Here is a 21400-nt window from a genome sequence, read left to right as displayed (position 1 = left end):
TTCCCCCGCCCCCAGCAGCCCCCGCGGCGCCCCGGCCCCGCCGCCGCCAGCGCCGCCGCCGCCCGGCTCGCAGCGCCCGAGCCGCCGCCGGCGGTTGCGAACCTGCCGCCGTGCGCGGCCCGCCGGGCGCCGCGGCCTGCGGGCGGCCGCTGGTTGGCGGCGGGGGGACACGTGAGGGAGGAGGGGGCAGCGGCGGCGGCAGGAGTTTCCCCGACAGCTGGAGGTTGCGGCGGCGGCTCCTCCTCCCCGGGTCCCCGTTAGAGCCCAGAGAGACCCCCCGCGCTCCTCCTTATTGACAAACACACAAAGGGCCGCGCCGGGGCCGCGTCTGGAGCCGGCATGGGAGACAAGAAGAGCCCGACCAGGTAGGGGCAGGCGGCGGCGGCGCCTCCTCCTTCTCCTTTCCCCGGGCCCTCTCGGGTGCGCGGAGCCGGCGGCGATGGCGGCCGCCGGGGGGGGGTGGTGGGGGATGGAGGGGAGGCGGTGGCGTGAGGGCGTTCGCGCCCGGTGTTGCCCCTTGTGTGTCTCCCCCGCAGGCCGAAGCGGCAGCCGAAACCCTCCTCGGACGAGGGCTACTGGGACTGCAGCGTCTGCACCTTCCGCAACAGCGCCGAGGCCTTCAAGTGCATGATGTGCGACGTGAGGAAGGGCACCTCCACACGGTGGGTCGCCCGGCGGCGGCTGAGGGAAGGCGGCGGGGGTGGGGGGAAGGAGCCGTTGGGCGGCCTCCCGCCGCCCCGGGGTGTGAGGGAAGGCGGCTGTGACAGGAATCGGGTCACGTTTCCCCCGGGAGCCCCTGGCCGGGGGGGTGTGGGGGTGTCCCCTGGAGCGATTCCTGTCACAGCCGCCTTCCCTCACCACATCGGGGCGGCGGGAGGCCGCCCAACGGGTCCCCGGCTTGGGGCACGTCTACTTGGGGCTCCCCGGTAGACGTGCCCCAAGCTGGGGAGCGATGTGTGTGTGCTGCTAATTTTTCTTTTAAACTCATTTTTTTTTTTCCTACGAGTTTAACTTTACCTCATAAATACCACCCCCCCCCTTTTCTTTTTAAAATATTATTATTATGTTTTCCTAATTTGCTTTTCGTCACAGAGCATCGCCGTGCAGGTTTCTGGGGGCTGTAGAGGGCGGCTAATTCCTCCCCTGGCCGTTTAGGGGAGGAATTTGTTGATGAGCTGAATGGTGTGGAAGTGCCACCCTGCGCATCCGTGACTTCCCAGGAGGACCTTGTCTCTCCTGCGCCCAGCGGAAAGCTTGCGGTGGATTACCTGGTTCCTGCCTCTGCCGGGTTTTTTTTTCAGTATCGTGGCCTAAATGTACGTGCTTGGGAGATGGAGGCTTTTTATAGAACCAACAGGAGTGCACTTGTAGCCGCGGCATGCTAACCAAAGAGAATATTGCTGAAGCATCCTTTGTTATGGTTGTCATACCTATGGGTTAGTCCCCTCAGCAAGAGAAGTTTTGAAGTGGTGATAAAAGTTGCAGTCCTATCAAAAGCAGCAATTACATTTGAGATATCCACCAAAGCAGTGCTGAATGTGACTTGCAACAAATGTTACATGCGTGAAATCCGAAGTGCAAGGTTGGGTCCAATTACTTGACAAAAAAGATTTCATCTTTATTTCTACAGTTTATTTCCTAGACTTCTGAAAATCAGAATGAATGTTGAAAAGACTTCTTATTCAGTTTTGAATACTAGTTGATTTATATATATTTTTTTTTATCTATTTATTTATTTATTTATTTATTTTTACCCAAAAAAATCAGTGACGTAAATGCGCATAGAGGAATTGTATCTGTCACATATAGTGTGACTTCCAGTTATAAGAATGGGATTGTGTTTATATCACAGATAGATGCGTACACATTGGTAACGTTGAGCAAAATAAGACTGCTGAAATAATGAATGCAAAAATCTTTAAAACAGCGTGAGTAAAGCCCCTTTAACCTCCAGTCAGTTTGATAAGCAAAGTCAGTTGAAAATTATGTTTTGCTGCACAGGAAACTCAGTTGGATAAAAGCACTAAACTTTAAAAAAAAAAAGTATGAAAAAAAAAAATAGTCTTGAGAAACCAGTATTATTATTGCCTTCTTTTTTTCCCTGCTTGAATATTTCATAATTTCTTAATATTTTAGCAACAAAATGTCTTTTTTCGTGGTGGTTTTTTTTTGTTTCCTCTTTCTCCCCTGCAGTGATCTAGTATGCAGAGCTTTAGTTGATACATTGATTTTTGTTTCTCTGTTTAAACTCAGAAACAGTGTGTAGCTCAGTAGGTTTATGGGTTTCTTTTTCCCATGAGGTTTAAATGGGCTGCATTTTCACATGTTTGCAAAGTCCAGGATTTACACATGGTATGAGATAATCACAGGTTGAGGTTTTAGGCCAGGCCGTTTTGGGCCCCAATTCTGAAATTAGGTTTGAGCTAGTAAGTAGACTTTTGTGTCTATGGAGAGAATCATTAGGGTGCCAAAGAGACACAAAAGGCCATTTGGGTGGATTTTTTTTTTTTTTTTTAAAGGAGCTGGAGTCCAAAAGACCAAAGTGGGGCCTTGTTAAAACATTTGCTGGTGCTGCCTATACAACAGCATGTTTTTCATCAGTGTTCATCAGAATAATGATACTATGGTGTTTCAATGACATTCTGAATGCATTATTTATTTATTTATTTATTAGTCTTCCATTTTGAAGCTTCATGTTGGATTACGTTGATGCCTCATCACGGTTCTTAGCATGTAATGCTTAGCTAAAATTTGTACTGCGTTATTTAACTGATGAGAGTTTTGTCTACAAGACACTGTAAAGCACTGGTTTTTTTAGTTCAGAGAAATGTGCTTCTTTGTGGTGAATGGTTTAATGTCTGCTTCTGCATGTTAAAATTCACTAAATGCAACCAGATTTGCAGATGGAAAAACAGGCAATCATAGTCAAGAAGGCCACTGGAAATTAGGTGCAAAGTTGATTAAAACAGTTGTATTTTTTTTTATACTAATCATGTATAATTAACTTTACAGATATATTTTCAGGTGTGGGGTAGGGGTTGTGGATGTTTTCACTGTTGAATAATTTCTTCTGTCTGAAAGAATTATCTTTTATGCCAGAGGCTAGACATGGATTATGATCTTTAACAACTGGTGAAATTGTTAAGATTAGTGGAAGTAATTCTTACGTCTTCTTGATTATATTTTAATATGCTTATAGACTGAATTTTCAAAGCATATTGTATCATGGAGTTAAGTTAACTTTGTCCATGGCAGTATCACCGTGAATGGTGGGCTATGCTTGGGTGGTGGATGCCCAAGAGAAATCCTGAACGCTGCTGGAAGTGCTGTAGCTGATTCCCAAGGTAGCACTCTTCTCTTTGGGTTAGTATTAAAGCAGTGCCCCAGTGTGGTACCAGTTAGATGTACCATGAGTCAGAAGTAAAACTAAGCTCCTATCTGCCAGTTGGAAATCCCTGTACCTTTTACTGTAGAACCGTTGCCAGACTTCAATTTGGTTAACGTTGCTGAGGATCTAAATTCCCCCTGTAGACATGGCTTTCTTATTTACTTTCTAACCTAAATTGTTCTGTATTGTTGCTTGGGTACTGAGAAATTACTATGTTCCTCTTGATAGGAGACTGTACTGAATATAGTAATTTTCTATATGTGACCTTTAAAACATTTTTAAATCTTTCTAGATGAAAGATGTTGTATAAATGTAAGGAACCTAGAGCTGTAATAATCATTCCTTACTTGGACAAATCTGCTGAAGTTCATTAGATGCATAAGTAAGAAATGCTGAATAGAACCCTAATGTACTGTGTTATAGAGGGTACTGGTAACGAACTCTATATTTAGGTTGCCTAATAGTTTCCATTATAAAGAATTTGTATGATCTCTTTGAGAAGCTCTATTGTTTGCAAAAGCCATTGAAGTTTGGCAAGAGGAAGAGTCCTTAGGCTAAATAAGTGGTTTGATTTCCTTGCCCCATGAAATTGTTTTAAGTTTTGCTGAGACGTAAACACTTGAAAATCATCTTTCCCCCTCTGTCACTCATGTTGTATGGAAATGTAAAGTAATTGCTAGAACACTGAAAAAACCCAGGCTGGCATCATTGTAAAAGGAACAGTGGCAATTATAATAATATTGAAAACCCAGAACAGAATTGGTTGGCTCCTGGGGAGGTTATAGTCGGGTTGCTGAATTTGGTCTGACTCACAATTACTGCTTTGCCAAAAGACAGTTGCCTCCATGGGCGCGCTACCATTTCTTTTCTTTCTTTCCTTCTGCTCTTCATGGTACTGTCGGAATCAGCAGTACACACACCAATACTAGTTGACCTTCAATAATTGGGATGGATCCTTGGGCAGACCTTGTTGCAGCATGTATTTCCTCACCGTTTGTCTGTCCTTCAGTAGGTGTTTGGTTTGGTGTTTTTTTCCTTGCCAACTAACACAGTTAGTCGGTGTAGTTTAGACGTGTTGTAAAGCTGCAGTTTCAGAGTCACAGTCTTGCTGGGAAGAAATACGTAAGAGGACTGGCATTCTCTATAAAGGGATGCACATTTGCTACTCTCTTCTGTCTTCTAGGAGGCTGCATTACTGCTCCATCACTTCTCTGCTCCATCTTCCCCAGATCATATTAATGCTCTTGTTATTTGGTTGGTGACGGCATCCAGATTTGAAATTACCTGTCGCTTTGCTTTTCTTAATGTGGTTTTTATGCATGCATATTGTAGTCTGGTCTCTAGTTGCAGGATCCCATTCTTTTTCCCATGCTATGACAAACCACTTCTCCATTTGGTGCGAAGGATGAGCATCCAGGGGAGTGTAGTGAGAGCTACAGGAGGAACTGCAAATCCAGCTTTTTAAACTTAATGCTTGGTGTGATACTCTGCTGTGTAAATAAAAGGGAAAAAAGGGGGGCAGGGGTACGTGATCAATTTCCCCTTTCCAGAGTACAGAGCATTCTGTGATTTTTCACATTAGGAAAGAAGGGCAGAATTCCAAAGGATATTTTCACTAATAATATTCTCTTAGCTAATAATAGGAGAAGGATTGTGGTACAAAGATGTAACTACTTCATGCTTGTTATGGTTTTATTTTTTAGAACTACTTTTATTGCTTTCTTTGAATTCAGTAAAAACTTAATCTTACCTATGAATCTGTGAGACTTAGACTATTCAAGCCTAAATTATTTTTTTTTTTTTCAGGGGGGGAAGAAGGAGGGAAAATAAGGAGGTAAAACTAGTACAAGTGACTTCTATGAAGTTATTGTTTGTTTGGTTGGGTTTTTTTTTAGATATTTGTCTCTGATACACATGTTGGCGAGCTGCTATGTACAGTATCATTTACATAAAATAGCCCCTGACATTTGTAGGCAGAGTGAGAAAGTCATCTCAAGTCAGGATTAATTTCTGTGGATTTGGGATGTATACCTCTGAACATCCTGTACTGCTGAAGTAGAGACATATATAACCAGCTGAATGGGGGCATGGCTTCTGTGTCCTATGCTCTATTGATCTCCATTACTGAATCATTCCTTTTCTCCCAGCCTAAGGTATGAAAAGCCAATTTTAAATCATACCAGATTGAAGAGTCTGAGGTATAAGGAACCGGGAAGCCATCTTCCTGTGTTTACTTGATATTTGGTCTGTGCTCCTTGATTGTGACTGAGAGTGTGGCCATTCAATATGTGCATGTATTTTATAAGCATGTCTGACAATCTCCTAAATATGAGATACAGGTCTCTACTTGAAGCTGTCATGAGTTTGTTTTATGCTTTGAGAGGCATAAATAAAATGTTTAATTTTTTAACTTGGATATCAAGGTCATTTCTCTTCAGAAAATATGTGCAATTTGTTTAGTCATGTACCATCTGGATGTTTATAAGCACAAATCAGTTACATTTAACCAAATCTGCTATTTGTATTTCTGTTGAAATGCAGTACTGCTCAGGACAGAGAGAGTTGGTACTTATCTTGTATATCTGGTTTAACATGTCTGGTTTACAACTGCTTGTTAAGGACTCTCTCTTCTGCTTTCCAGTATGCAGCCTCTGTGTGCGCACATGCGCATGTGTGTGTCAGGGGGAAGGTTGTGAAGGAGAAAAAGAGGAAGAACGGCCTGTCATGCTGATTTTACAAACACATGACTGAATCAAGCTTAACAGACTGAAGAGCTGTTCATAACTTGTGGTAGTTTGGAGAAGGCAATATTTGCAGGAATGAAGTGAGTGGAAAAGTCATATATAATCCATATTTTATCAAGCTCTCTGTGACAAATTTTATGCTTTAGCTTAAATATTAAATTATGAAGAGGAGCATGAATAAATAGTTCTCTTCTGCTCTGTAGATAGCCATTAGGTAACCTAGTCATTCTGGACTTGTTTTAAAAGAGTTTTTAAAAGTAACCTCTGGAATTATTTAGGAATTTATTTAGGAATTATTTTCCCTGAAAAATATCGTGAAACTTAAGAATTTTGCACGTGTCAAGTTAAATGAGGTTTTGTTTTTCCATATAAAACAAGGAAGTAATTTTTATTGCTTGGGGCAGCTCTGTTGAATGCTGTTGATAGGTGTAGCTTCTGTAGGCAATAGAGAATGCAATGGTCAGCCAATCAAGACAAGATAAAGATTATATTTCAGAAAGACTACATAAGTAGTTGGGTTTGTTTTGTTTTTTTTTTTGCAGGGGGGGTGGGGTGGGTGGGTGTTGTTTGGTTGGTTTTTTTGTCCTGTTTTTAACCTGACAGATATTATAATCCATTACTCTAAGCAGCTCATGAAAAAATGTGCTTTTTTGTTTTAAGCATGTGCTTGGTATTTTTGGTTTGATGTTTATTTGGGTGTTTTTCTGTAACTCTTTGCTGATGTCTGTTATAGCTTGGGCTTTTTTTTTTTTTTCCTTTCTCTTTTTTAATGAGGTCTTCCCAGAACAAAATGAACCGCATTTCATTCGATACTGGGCTAAGACCCAGTAGGGCCTGTTTGATCTAACTTCGATAGCTGATTTAAACCTAGCTTAGTTTTTCTTTTTGCATCATATTGAAAATAGTAGTTATATCAGCAGTCATCTTTGGCCAGAAATTTAGGTAGTTGTCATTGTGACTTGGCCTTCTATTTGTATATACCTTATGTAGTCAAAGAAACAAACATGGAGCAGAAAGAAACCTATTGCTTTCTATAAACTTTCTCTCTTCCCCTCCTGTGATAACTAATGATGTCTGAGCTGCTGAACAGGAAGAAAAACTTCTTACCCTTCTCTTTCCAAGATCTCGAATCTGATCATGGATTTAGGAGATTTGCTCTCTAGAAGGCCAACTTTGTTAATGGGCACTGCAAGGGTCAGAGGTAGGTTCTGCCAGTTAAAAATGCCTTGTTTAACTGAATTGTAGCAAATCCACGCAAAATAGCTTGGCGTTTGTTTTCCACAATTACTAAAGTAGTAAAAGCTTTGAATACATTTGGGTTCATTACAGGGATGGTTCTACGAAGGCTAATGTGTCTCATTTGGCTTATCCGTGTTGCCCTAGGAACTCAGGATGGAATAGGTCTTCCAGTGGGTTAGACCCTCTCTGTATTGAAAGAGGATCAGTAAACCTGAGTAACTTCTAATATCATCTTTGTCCTGACAAGTTTCCAGTGAAGGAGACTCTAAGTCCTTTAGACAGTTTATTTATAGTGCTTTTTGCCCTTGATGTTTTTCGAGATATCCAGCCTTTCTGGTTGGTAAGATAAGTTGGTTTATACTCCCCTATCCTCAGTGAATTGCCCACTATATTTGTAGTTCTTTGGTTATTGGATTATGGTTTCCATGTTCACCCATTTTCTCTCTCTAAGTCTTTTTTACAGAAACAAAACTGCATCATCCCTTTCTTATATGTGACAGTTTTCTTTGGTTTATGTCATGATTCTTTATTCTTTACCCTTCAGTTGACACTCCTGTTTCTTACAGTAGTAGCCCAGAATGAGGACAGACCTTCATCTGAGTCACTTCTAGTGTAAGGTGTAGTGGGACTGTGCCTTTCCAGAATCCTGCTAAATTATGATATATGATGTTGGTACTTCCCAGAATGAGGATTTTTCTTTTGTTCAATAGTATCCTGATGTTGGCTTCTCTGTGCCTTGCGATCTACTTGATCCAGTACAGTCTGGTGTCCTTTTGTGTCCCATTGTTACTTAAGTAGGATTTTTCTTTATGCAGTCATGGGGCCTGTGGTGCTTTATGCTGTCTTTCTTGGATTTCATCGTTTTGATTTTTGAGTCGTCTTAACTCAGGATGGTCTTTGCAGATAGCTCTCACCGCCTTTCAGCTTGGTGCTGTTTGCTTGTTCTATTCCTTATTCCTTTGTCGAAAGCATGATTAAAAATATTAAATAGTATACCTGTAGAACCTCACTATAAATGCTATCATACATCTACAGCCGGTGGTTGAGAACTTTAAAAAACAAACAAGCAAACAAACTGACCCTAATTTTGAACTTCATTCCACACAACTTTGTCCCAGTCATAGTCTAGCTTGAGTGGGAGAATGTATTTTTTTTATTGTGTCCCAAGTCTTGTATTGCTTTTCTCCTAGTCACTAGGACAATTAGCCCATTAAAGAGAGAAACTAGACTCTGTCAAGCCAATTGGCTTTATCCTTTAATGCTCCCAATTGTTAAATAATTTTGTTCTAGTATCTTGCTGAAACTTGAGTCAGGCTGAGTCATCTACTACTTCCTGCATTTTTATTTACCCATCTTGTGATTTCTCTTTTACTTTTCTTTTTTCTTTTTCTCTTCTGCAGTACTTGATGACTTCTTCCATCTTCCTGTAGTTCTCTAAACAATTTGTTTCCAAGGGTGAATTTCATTAGATGCTCTTAACTGCCAAATATAACATTCAGTAGCCCAGTCTGTTTTTTATTCTAACTTGTACTCGTATCCCCTTGTTTAATTTGGTTGTATGGAATTAAACTTTTGTGTGGAGACTGAAGCAAAGAAGCCTTTATGCCATCTGGTATTTGCTTTCTTTCTATGTCTGATAACGGATATACTTCTTTCTTTCTGTTTCCATGATTAAGTGCTTTCCTTTGGGGCATAAGTAGTACATGTTTCAATGTGTTTAGGGTTTTTTTTCTTCTTTTTTTTTTCTTCTTTCTGTAGTAGAAATGTCATCTTTGTTTTTAGTGCCACCAGTAGTATTGTTGCTCACTGAATCTTTTCTAGGGAAAAGGATTAGCTCTCCTGGTCTAAAAGCTACTGGGATTTGAATAAACACCTACAATAAGATTGAGTATGTTAAAAGAGAAGTCTAGCTGGGAAGAAGAAAGCTCTTGTATCACCTGTAAAGTGATGAGAAGTTGCATTTTCTTCCCTGTGACTTTTTATAACAATTTTTCCTTTACTGTTGTGACAGCCCACTATGCCTGTTCCTGTTTAAAACTTGATACAAGTATCTGTACTTTTCATCTTGAAAATCAGGTTAGGACAGTATGCTTTGCAGAAAATTTTCTCAGAGTATCAAATGATGCCTTGTCTTGTTGGATGATGCAGTCAGCTACAAAATACTTTCAAAGTAGGCTAGTGGAACAAAATATTAAGTGTTCATTTTTTATGCTTTCATGCAGTAGCTTACCCTGGTTTAAGTAGGACAGAGAGATCCTGAGGATTGTCTGTTCTCTCTGAAGTGCATTCCACTGGTATGTGGTACGTTGATGTAGAGCAGGCTTGAACTTGGAGAGTTCAGCTGCAGAATGTTGTTGGTAGGCTTTTGGCTGGCAAACCTTCCATCAGAAGTCAGATTGAAAAGCACAAGATACGACCTTGACATCTGCTACAAGTTTTTTCTTGTTTTCTTAGGAGTTGGGGGGTGGTAAGGAAATTAATGATTGAAAAAAAAAAAAAATAAAATTCCCATTCTAGTTTACTGGAAGTTTGGGACTTATCTTTAAACATTTCCATAATGCCTGAATATACTTTATCTGAACTGCACAGTTCAAATGACAGTAGGAAAAAATGTGTGAATGAGTGGGGGTTTTAAAATTTACTTTAAAAATAGAGTTCCTAAATCGAAAAGCTGAAAAAAGTTGGTTTGACGCATTCAGTGAAAGGAAAGTTGTTCCTTACAGATAACACTGAATTCTGTGATTAGGGTCATAAGCTAGAAGTTCTGTAATTGACTAAGAAGGGAAAAATAAAAGGTGAGGGCTGATGATTATGTGGCATCCTTTTCTATTAATACACATTTTCTCTGGAGAGCATTATGGAGACTTGATTTTTTAGGGAAAGAGTGTAGTCTTTTCCCCTACTCAAGGTGGACGTCTTTGTGGGGCCGGCTCTGAATGGAGGAAGTTTCTGGAATGCTGCAACCTTCTGGGAAGATCACACCTGCAGTGTAGAACAAATAAGATGGGTCAGAAGCAAGCTCCTTCCTGTTTGGTTGCAAAACTAGCTGTGCCAAGCGTTCACCCTGTTTTGTGCAACAATACCTGTGCTCCTGCATCAGTATGAACCTCATGTTTTGCGTGTGTTTTTTTGCATAGGTGCAAGAAGCATCCCAGCTTCTACAGGAAGGGGACAGAGGAGCAGCCTGGAGGATCCAATCCTTTGTGGGATTGGAAGTTGGGAGAGGTCACTTCCCCATGAATCCCAAGGATCTAGGGGTCTAAAAGACTGTAACCACTGCCTTCTCTGCAGACTCCCAAATACTGCCTCTTCAGGGGATGTTGTTAAGGAAATTGAGCTTCCTGACCCCTGCTCATGTGTAGCACATTGTCATCTAGGAAACATAAATTTGTTGATAGCCATATGTTTCTCAAATAGGATATTTTCAATATAGCTGTTATGCTGCGCGTCAGTGAACCATAGTTTGTGGCATATGAGGAAGAATTTCTAACAACAGTGTGTCAGAGGTTGAAGCCTTAAAACTGGTTGTTGGAAAAATAACATTTGATGGCTGCTTTAAAAACTATCCGTGGAGATGAATTTGGGCTTCCTAAAGGTCCTGATAAGAATATTTCTTCTTAGGGCAGGCTGTTGTGCAGTGTACCAGTTGTCTTCAGGAGACTTGCTGGCCTCATCTGTTAAATGTCATTTGGAAAATAGGGCATTCCCTTTAAGGGAATGATTAAATAGGGACACTGCCTCAAGGGGTAGTTTTCTGCACATTTATACAGTGACTGATAAAACCATATGGGTCTTGTAAGTCTATTCTATTTGAATCAGCTTTTATTGAAAGACAGAATTGCTAGAAATGCACTGAATGGGTGAATTCCAAATAAGTGATTCACGCTGTAAAACAGCTAGGAATATGAAAGCACTGGAAATCAGAGCTGAGTGAAAGTTAGAATTCAAATATACATAGGATGTGTAAAAATTGCATTGTTACTCTGCAATATGCATATGGACTATGTTATGTTTTCCCATACAGACCACTAGCTCCATTGTTTGCACTGTCATAATTATTCAGTTGTATTATTTGCAGAGGCAGTGTAATATACTGTTGACACTCTAGGATATGACAGAAGTGATGGTGATGAGAAAAAATAATTTTGGATAACAACGTAAATTATCAATGCTGAAGATGCATTTATTTAATCATGAACTGCTTCAGTGTAGAAATAAAGACTAGTTTCTCACAAGATGGCTTTGTGTGGTGATTAGCAGGAGCATATTCATGTGACACGGCAAGCTAAACGTAGTTTAATCTGATAGTTTTTATTCTATGAATAGCTTAATAGAGTACTGATGACTGAGGGAGGGTGAGCTGATCTGTGTCAGAATCTAAAGACTGCTTCTCCTGCTAGTGATTTAATTTAATTGCTAGCAGCTATTGTACTTGTATAACAAGATCTGGTAATAGGAAATGTTTTTTTGCTTTTCATAATGTGACTTTAACTGCTAAAAATCAGGAGTGGCCTTGTAACGTGAACTGCCAGCTTCTGTGTAGACCACAGTTCTCAAGATCTAATTGGCCACAATGTTTGCAATACTACTTGGTATACACAGTGTTTCTGATGATTTCCCGTTTGCTTTAAATAATGTCACTGATGTACTTATGCAGAAATCAATCTTTTTTTTTTTTTTTTTCTTTTTCTTCCTTTGGTATTAGGAGGTAAGTCGTGGTTTGGTTGTGCTTGATCTCAAAAATCAGTGATGGTAATGGAGCAAATGTTTGTGCTGGGTTTTTAGTGAAGTTGACAAAGCAGTTTCCTTTGTTCTGGAATATTGTTTCCTTGGCATTCTGGCAGAACCTAGAAGCTCTTGTTGCACAAGGTGCTGCACAAAGCTTGTGGAGTAGATGTGATAGTCCATTTAAAGATAAATGTGATTAAAAAAAGTAAATTTAGCTTATGTATCGAATCTAGACAAAATAAAATGTTGTTAGTTGAAAAATTGCCTGATGGAAGAAATCAAGTCTCAAAACATATGTAGCTACTAATCTGCAAATATGTGGAAGGATGTATTAAAAGCTGGTGTGTGTTTTCTGTATAGAAATGCATGACAATTCTCTCTAATTATTTGGGAATGGGTGTTTTGCATTTGACAAAAATAGTCCTCCTGTTGAACTTTGAAAAATACTTCATGCTTTAAGTGTTTACTGCTAAACTAGCACTTGAAAAATTCATTGTCTTCTTGAGGCACAAGGAAAGATCAGTAAAAAGATAGGGAAATTGACAGGGTAAAGATAGGGAATTTTTTTCTTTGCTTTTGTACAGCCAGATTGCACTAATTTACACTTCGGTGATACGGATTTGTGCAGAAACTGGAATGAATGGCCTAAAATGTAAGACCTGAACTTTTGCCTTCTCACTTGAAGTTTATTAAGATTCTGTCATTCACTATGTGTCAAACTGACTGTTGACTGTCTACATTATTACATGAGGACAGTTACTGCAATGATTTAAATCACGCATGTGTGTCTTGGTTCTATTGATTTCTCTATATATTATAAATAATTTAAGTAAAAATTTCCTGAATCTTTGGAAATTATTCACCTGTGCATTTGTAAGATATGATAACAAGATTATGATGCTAAATTTAATTTGGTCCCATTTATTTTATTTAAAGCTGTCAACACCATTGCAATGTCTGTATAAATATAGGACTCGGCCCTCCAAAGTTTTTCATGGATTCCTAGTCTTAAAAAAAAAAAAAAAATCTCTTTGAAGTTAAGCTCTTTGTAGGCAGAGGTCAGGTCAAAACGAGGAAGACTGGGGAAGCTGTGATACGTTTAATTTTTCCCTCTGCTTAGGTGAAGTTGCTTACATTTGCTATTATTAAAACGAGTTTCGGGGTGGGGGGGAGACTCTGGGGCATAGATGCAAAAATCACTAGCTTTATTGTAACCTGTTTTGCAGAAAGACTTTTGAAAAAGAGAAAAAACATGCCCGAGGAAGTGGAAATGTTAATTACTTGATATTTGTAAAGTAACTCATTATCAGTGTATGGGGTGTGTGGGGGGCTATAATTGTGTTAAAAAGAATTAATGGGGGAACTTTATTTGCTTCTTAGTATCTTCTACTTCAAAGTACTGTATTACTTGTTACAGAAACTGAATTTTGAAAAAAAAAATTGTATTTCATTCTGGAGCCATTTAGACCTTCTGGCGTCTAAATCTACATCATCAGTCCATCATGAAAAAGTCACATTCCAAAGCTGCTGGTTGTAACCTGTCCTGTGATATGCAGGGTAAAAAATCTGCCTAAGCTCTATTACAAAGTTACAGTTAGAACTTTGCATAATGAATGTATTTTTGAAAACATGCAGGAAGAATACTGTACTATAATATTGCTACAATATTTAACTATAGCTGTACCCTGTAAAAGTTACTGAAATAAATGCCATAAGAATCGCTCAAAACATTTCATACCTAAGTGAAGATATTCTCCTAATAATCTCTGTTACAGATGTAGTCTTTCGCTTACAAAATCTTCTACCTAAAGCCACCTTTTCAAATCCTTCTTTTTGTCTATTTCTTTAAAAAGCTATTTACTGTAAAATCACACATCTTTCCGCTGACTCCCTGTATGCATTTACTTGCTTTGGAGATTAGGAACAACTTTTTATTTTTAAATTAATTGCTCTAGTTACTGTGTTAAGGTATATTTGAGAATGTGGACCTTAGTAGTTAGAGAAATGAGGACATGAGTTGAAGGAGATTTGAGCAGGGACTAGCAAGAATATGATGATTAAGTAGAAAGTATGCAAAGATAAGCTTTTCTTGAGATTTCAGTAATGACTGTGAACGAGAAGAATGGAGATTAGAGTATTACTATGGATATCAGATTTCTATTAGCTTCTTGAGACATTAATATTTAGGATAGACCTGAGTGGAAAAGGATCCTCAAATAAATTATGAGATATTTAAAGCCTGTACATTTGTATTGGGAAATGGTCCGGTCTAGTAATGAAAGAACAGAGTGGGGTGTGAATGATTTGACTTTGTTCTCAGTAAGATTTTAATGCATTTAATTGTATCCTGTTTAGACTTTTAAAAGACGTGTATGATATAAACATCAGCAAAACAAGATTTTTATTAGGGTTTGGTTAAACCTAATCTTATTTCTTCCAATAGTTTTGTTTAGTTCACAATGACGTATTGTTAATTGAGTTACTTAAAGTGGAAAAAACAATACATTTGAGTTTTCTTTCTTCCTCAAGGAGATTAATTATTTAAGAAAAAACTAACAAGTACTTACTGTAATATTAGCTTTACAGGAGTTTGTCTTTTTGGTTTTAGTGACAGTTCCAAGAAGTGTTGAGCAGGGTGGTCCGTAGGCTTATTAGATGCATGGCTCTGTAGAATGAGCATGTGTGGTTTTTCTTGGTGAGACGATAGACCAGGTCTTGTACTGTCTTGCAAATGCTTTCTGAAAACTCTTAGTGGAAGTGTTTTAAACTGTGTCAATTGTTTTTTATGTAGTTTTGCAGAATTTTAGGCTAGCCAATATATGAGAGTCTTTAACAGCTTTGTGAAATTATCCAGTCAAGTGATATTTATGAAAGGATAGTTACAAAATTATTTGATTAGGTATCTAAGGGTAAGATTTGATATGATTTAGATGAAGAGACAGTCATAATCATCATGAGGTTGGCTTTGTGTTGTCTGGAGATGAGGAATATATGATAAGATGTAAAAATAAAGAAGCAACAGTGTGATACAGAATATTGAGTAACACAACAGTGTGCATTTCTATGTACAAATACCTGAAATACAGCCCTGTATTCAAGATGCAGTACTAAAATTATGCTATGAATTTTCCAAGAATGTATTGACTTGTCTGAAGTAAAATACATGTTTGCTGCTAGCAAATGGGTTCCACACTTTAAAAAATGGTCATTGGAAATGGCCCCCATCCTGTTATTTTCTGCATAAAGGCTGCAGCTATAAGGAGGAGATGACTAAATTTAATTAATTCCAAGGTCTGTCCTCCTTTATCAGGGCTTACTCTTATTTTCAATGGCAATGCACTACAAAATACAGACAACTAAAGATTTTCAGTCTACCTCCTGTCACAAGAATTAAATTTACTACCAAATTCTAAAAAAATTGAAGGTTGGAAAAGTGCAGGCATGTTAACAAGGCATTTCTGAAATCCTCGCTAGATGAGGAAATAGCAAAAGCTGGTGGTGGAGAAGTACTATTGAAAAAATACTGAGTATCTTAACGAAGTCTGCTCAGTCCGACAGCTCAGAAACACAGAAGCCCCACAGTAGCAGATGGAAAGGAGATAGGCAAGTCTGCAGGGCACTAGAGAAAGAGAGAGGGGAATACCATTTTTTTCATTTGATGTAAATCTATGGTAATTTAACCTCTAGGTGAATAAAATACACACAACTTCTGTAGGTTTGCTATGAAGTGAGAAAGTTTAAAATTTGGTGCAGAGTAAGCTTAGAAGAGTTTGATAGCAGCTTCTAAAAGCTTGCATTTCAAAAGAAGACGGACTCCCCAAAAAGAGGTAAATTGGAGGGAGGACAACAAGCTACAATTAATGTAGAAATTAATTGTCATGGTAACGGTGTTTTTATAACATGATATATATTACTGTAAGTTATACGTTGTTTTCAGATATCCAACAATTTGATCAGTCTTGCAGGCAGTGTAAATGTAGATTTGATGTGTCTGAACCTTTTAGCATTGTTGAATACCTTGAAAATCAGATGTTTAACATATTGGGGATAGCATAGAAGAGTGTATCACTTTGGGCAAAACTAACAAGATTTTAAGTGTGAATACTGGTGGATATCATGGGTTCCTGAAAAACATAGGAAGGGTGATTTATCTTTGAAGTATCATATAATTACTTGATTAGCAGGTCAACCTTTGGGGAAGGTGCTAGTTTTGAGTTTGAGAAGGATGTCTTAAATGCTTTCCTTGCATTTGGCAGCAACTTTGAAAAGTGTTTTGAAATTTTAATGCTGTTTGAATTGTTACAATAGCATAACATTTCCTGTGCCTCACCTTGTTGTCAGAACTACCTGCAGGAAGGTTCCATAGTAAAGTTGTTTTTTGTCCAAGGTAACTGAGCATTTGCAGTGGCTTAAGATTGCACGTAGTTAGCCATGATACTTTATTTATATTTCTATAGATCCATGGGACACATTTTATATGGAAGTCAGGGGACAACAGAGCTGTCAAACGAAGAAGCAAGCAGAGTAATTGTAGGTAAATGAAAGAAAAAATTCTGTAATTAAAGTAAGGATGGGTGCTTGAACAAAAATGTCTAACTTTCAAAATAGAAACAAGATGAATTTCAGCATAACTTAAAGGAGAAGTTGCATGAGCTTGTATATAGGGTAAGATGGAAGGAAAAATCAAAGGGGTATTGTATTAATTAGACAAAAAGCAGAGGCATTGTCATGATGATACTGTAGTATCATATTTCTTTGTGACTGTCAGAAATGCGTGACTTTGGGAAGGTTGCTTTTTAAGCAGTTGTCCTTCATAAGTAGTAAACAAAGAAGAAGGTGGGATACAGGAAATCTTGCAATGGTTTGCAGACTTGACTGTCTCTGGTGCCTAGTGATTAGTTCTACGTGGTTTTTCCTGGAAGCTGACTGAGCTTGTTCTGTTATGCTTTGCCTGAAGATACTTAATTTGGAACATCTGACTTTGATTTTAGAGTTTCTACTACCTTAGTCAGAAGTGTGACAAGCATATATATTCTGGGTTTAGTCCATAGTGCAGCACCATACCCTGCGTTTATAATGCAGCTTTTGGAATAAACTCCAAGCCTTTCCCAAGAAGACATCATAAAAAAACCTGTGTGTGGAGTTTGTAAAGGCCAAAGCATTTTTTTTTTTTTTTTGGTACTGATCCTATTCTTTAGCAATCAGCTTCACAAGTTTGACAAAAGATGACTTGTATAAATGGATTAGTTACTGCTTGTAAGGCCTTTTGGCAATAGTGAGTTTGGTAATTTTTGAAAAACACCAGAGACTGAAATTCAGGGCACTGATTGACTAGATTACTGGTTTCAAACGAATGAGTTGTGCCATGCCTTGCTGGTGGGACAGAACAGATTGCAGAAGTATCAATGAAGCTGGTCTTCAAAAATATGCTGGACTCATTACTTGAGTGCTGTGCAGTGAGGGCCTTAAAGCAATGTGAAGTAGAGTAGAAGATTGGGAACTTCCATTAACTTGAAAGCATTTTTTCAGTCCTCCTGAATCACATAAAAGTGAAGTATACTTTGTATTTAAAGAATGATGCGGATTTTTCATTTTTGAGGAAAGTATTCCATGACAAGGGCAAGACAAAATCAGTGAGGTTTCTGTTTCAGATATTTCTAACCTCTCTTTCTTGAGGGATGAATCTGCTGTCTTGAACAAAAGGTCAGTGTCTCCCTGCAGGGAAGAGAAGTTCAGATAAATGGTGCTTCTTAAGGATTAGGGGTGCCTTTGAATAAAACCTCTTTAAGTCTCTGAAACCTGTGGGTTGTTTTGTTTGGTTTGTTTTTTGTTTTTTTTTTTTTTAAGAAGTGATGATCTTTTACAGTGGAGGAAAGGAAAAAAATTGTGTGCAAAGTTGAAATCATCGAATGTATGGGATATGGTGTAGAGACTCTACATAAAAGCAGGTGAAGAATTTTGAAGAAATGCCATAGGCTTATTTGCTTAGGAGCTGGACTTTTCTGGGAATGAACATATGATAGGAGATAAGATATTGCTGATCAACCTGAAAGCTCAAACTGTTCTGATAAATAAATGATTCCTGGTATACTATAGTTACCTGTTCTGTTTGATAGTGTGAATGTCTTATCTGTTTCATTGAATCCTTCTGTCATTCAAAGGGTAGTATCTGGAAGAAAAACTTGAGTCCCTGAACCAAAAATAGATCAATACCACATTGGACAGCTATGACGTAGCATCCTTCTGTAGGAATAGTGTTTCACAGGCAATTTCTTCCTGATTTCTAGGATGGGGCAAGATGTGTATAATTTCATAGGAAATCAGGGAATAAGATGAATTTGGAAACAGAATTGTATCGGCTCATTGATAGGTAAGTAAAACTGGACTAGAACATTGCTCTAGTTATTGGAGGAAAAGTGTGGCAAATAAAGTCACTAGAGCTCAATAGCTGACATAAATATCTGGCTTAACATGTAGTATTCTAAAAGTCTTTAGGTATGCTGCATGTGGCACTTGCTTTACAAAATATATAATTTGCCACTCCAGGCAGGATAAGCCTCCAGCAAGGGTTTTTTGTCTGAATTTGAAGCCAGGAGGTGGATGGACTTGAGAAGAAGGAAGGGAAAGAAAGGATCGTGTTTGAATGAAAGATCTGATTGGCAGATACTATTCTGGATCCAGGTCATCTGTTGAAGAGCATCTTTCAGCCTGATTGAAAGCTGAGGTGACAGCATTTCCTTAATTTAGATCCATTCTGTTAAGACTGGGAAATTGCAATTTTAGTACTTTATCTGTAGGAAAATACACAAAGCAGAGGAGATTTAGCTTCAAGGAAAAGTGTGCCTTTGAGTATGTCTCCTATTCTTCAGAATATCTGAACTCTGTCATCTATAACGTGCAGTTTACAATACACTTTTCCCGCAACAGGCTGAAAAGGTGTATGTATTCAACACTGAGATTTAATTATACCATTTAGCTTTCTGTATAGAAAAGCATAAGATATGGTCTGAGATCTATGGATACTGGGAGGATATAGACACTGGTTCTGTGTGGACCAGTCCAAGTCCAGCATGGCTCACGCTGAATCAAAGCTAAGGTGTTGGCTGCTCTGTTGGACTGTTGATGTCTCTGTGCTGTGCTTCTCAGCACTCATCTTTGCTTGGCTGCACTGTGCCGCTTGGCAGTCTCACTTGGTTGGCTCTGTGTGTTCAGGATATGCAGCACCAAATGGATTCATCTTCCTTGAACCCTGCACACAGGGGTGCATCATGCTGACGCAGGACTCACTTGAGATGTAGGTAGATTTGGGGCTGGTTCATGGAAAAACCGTCACAGTTGTCCACATTATGCTCTTTGTTTCCAGACTGTAGCAGATGGACCTTAGAGCTGGTTTGACAGATAAGTGGCTCAGGTCTGTCAGAATTTGAGCTTATGATCTGAGTAGTGCAGGAGACATTAGATTGCTCTATGGACTCATGATGGCTGTAGAAGCAGCGCTGTGCAAGTGTAGTTGTGCTCTGTATAAATTAAATTCAGCCAGACCCCAAGCTGCCTCTGCATTAAGCCAGTTCAGTTGTCTGCATGTTAGATGCACAACTTGGGCAACTGAGAATTTACTGTACTTCTGCTGCATATGTTGATTATTAGTATTGTACAAAGATTTTTGTTTGTTTATTCCTGTTTTCAAAATGGCCCCACTTTGTTGTAATGAGACCAAGTTATTCACCATATCAAATTGGTCAAAATTCTTTTTATGTATATTGTTGGTGAATACCAGGTGAGAGAAACTAAGGAAGCATGCACTACTGTGAGATGTTCAAAATGACTTTTGAGCAGGAAGGTATTGTGTTGAGCTCTGGGAGAGGGAAATGACTTGGGGCAAAAGTTCCAGATATCATTTGGTCTAGTGCACTGCGTTGTATTCTTGAATGAGTATTTTTCATCTCTATGCATGTAAATTGCTATGTTATAAGGCTTTTTTTTTTTTTTTTAAGAATGCCAACAACGAAAACTAGTCCATTCTCAGTATTAAATATTTGTTCCCTTTGAGAGTATCAGTGTTGAATGAGTTTCTGCACACAAAACCTAAATAGACAAGTCTCTGCAGCCTCTGTAAATATACCCTCTAAACCAGCAGCTAGATCAAATCCTGTAAGATAAAATGTAGTCACATCCTCTAACAACAAGAATAGAGTTAAAATGATGGCATCCTTGTTGTTTAGCATTAATGGGAATTGTAGCAAAGACAAAAAATGTATCCTTGAGTGTTTATATGAGTTTCTGTTGGCTTTTTTAAAAACCAAAAATGTTAGTTTTCCATATTTTTTTAAAGGAGATTATGAAGGGTGTGAGTATTGATATGCAGAACCTTGAAAGCAATATTGGAATTAGATAATTAATAAAACTATAAAGGATCAGGTTGGAAAAAAAATGTAGGTAAAAGTATGGCTGATGTAAACTTAGAGGAAAAATAACACTGGCTGAAAAGGAAAACTAAGTGATAGAGAAGGAGAGACATAATATTTGGAGCTGTGATGTTTCGTGGTCTCTTAGAAGCTCAATGAATCAGTCTGTTGGTACAGCTGCAGTGCTTAGGGCCTAAACCATAAAGTTCGCCTCTGTTGGAAAGAATTGATAGCTCCTATCTTTTGTAACAGTGTATGCCTCTCTTGATTAGTGTTCCACTTAAAATGACTAAAGTGAAATTATTAGATAAAAATGCAAAGTTTTGAGGCTGACTAAGCAACATGTATCATATTTATGAACGTTTCTGCCTGTAGTTCTGGATTGTTCAGTTGTAAAGTCACTCCCAGTGGTAGAGGCAAAAATGCTTGTAATCATCATGAAGAAGTTTATAGAATTTCTTTCTAAACGCCAGTTAGCTCAGATGCTCTTGGATATGCTCAAAAAGCAAATTACCGTAAATATATTGATGAAATAAAAGGTGGTGTTAACATTGTCTGTCTCTACTTAATCTGTAGCAGCCTATTACAAGAAATCTTTAACTAACTGGTTTTGAAAACCTGTAATTTAAAATGTCATATTTTGGCAAATCATCAAAATCAATTTCCTGTTACAGGAATAGTTTTTCTTACATTTATCTTTTCTGTGAGAAAGCCTTCTCTGTATGAATTCCTTCATGCTTGAATGACATGATTCAGCTACCGCTAAATCATGAACAATTCTATCAGGTTAAAGCTTCATGAGTGGTAAAGTTATCTGCTGAAGCCTGCATGGCTTGCAAAGTGCTTGGTTGCAGTTCAGTAGCCCCTTTTGAGTACCTGGGGAAAAAAAAAAATTG

The 21400-nt window shown here is 38.6% G+C and overlaps 1 protein-coding gene across 1 annotated transcript in view; it reads left to right on the top strand.

Annotated features, from left to right (window-relative positions):
- Positions 1-28: 28 nt before the first annotated feature.
- The window catches only part of YAF2 (YY1 associated factor 2), a 28070-nt gene continuing 6698 nt past the window's right edge, over positions 29-21400 (top strand). Inside the window, exons 1-2 of the mRNA XM_074564303.1 lie at positions 29-365; positions 537-662. Of these exons, the coding sequence (XP_074420404.1) occupies positions 340-365; positions 537-662 (152 nt within the window). The 5' untranslated portion in view covers positions 29-339. The remainder of the gene's footprint in view (positions 366-536; positions 663-21400) is intronic.

This window comes from Larus michahellis, chromosome 1, assembly GCF_964199755.1.
Source record: "Larus michahellis chromosome 1, bLarMic1.1, whole genome shotgun sequence".
Taxonomy (NCBI): Eukaryota; Metazoa; Chordata; class Aves; order Charadriiformes; family Laridae; genus Larus; species Larus michahellis.
This window is presented reverse-complemented; position numbering and strand designations above follow the sequence as displayed.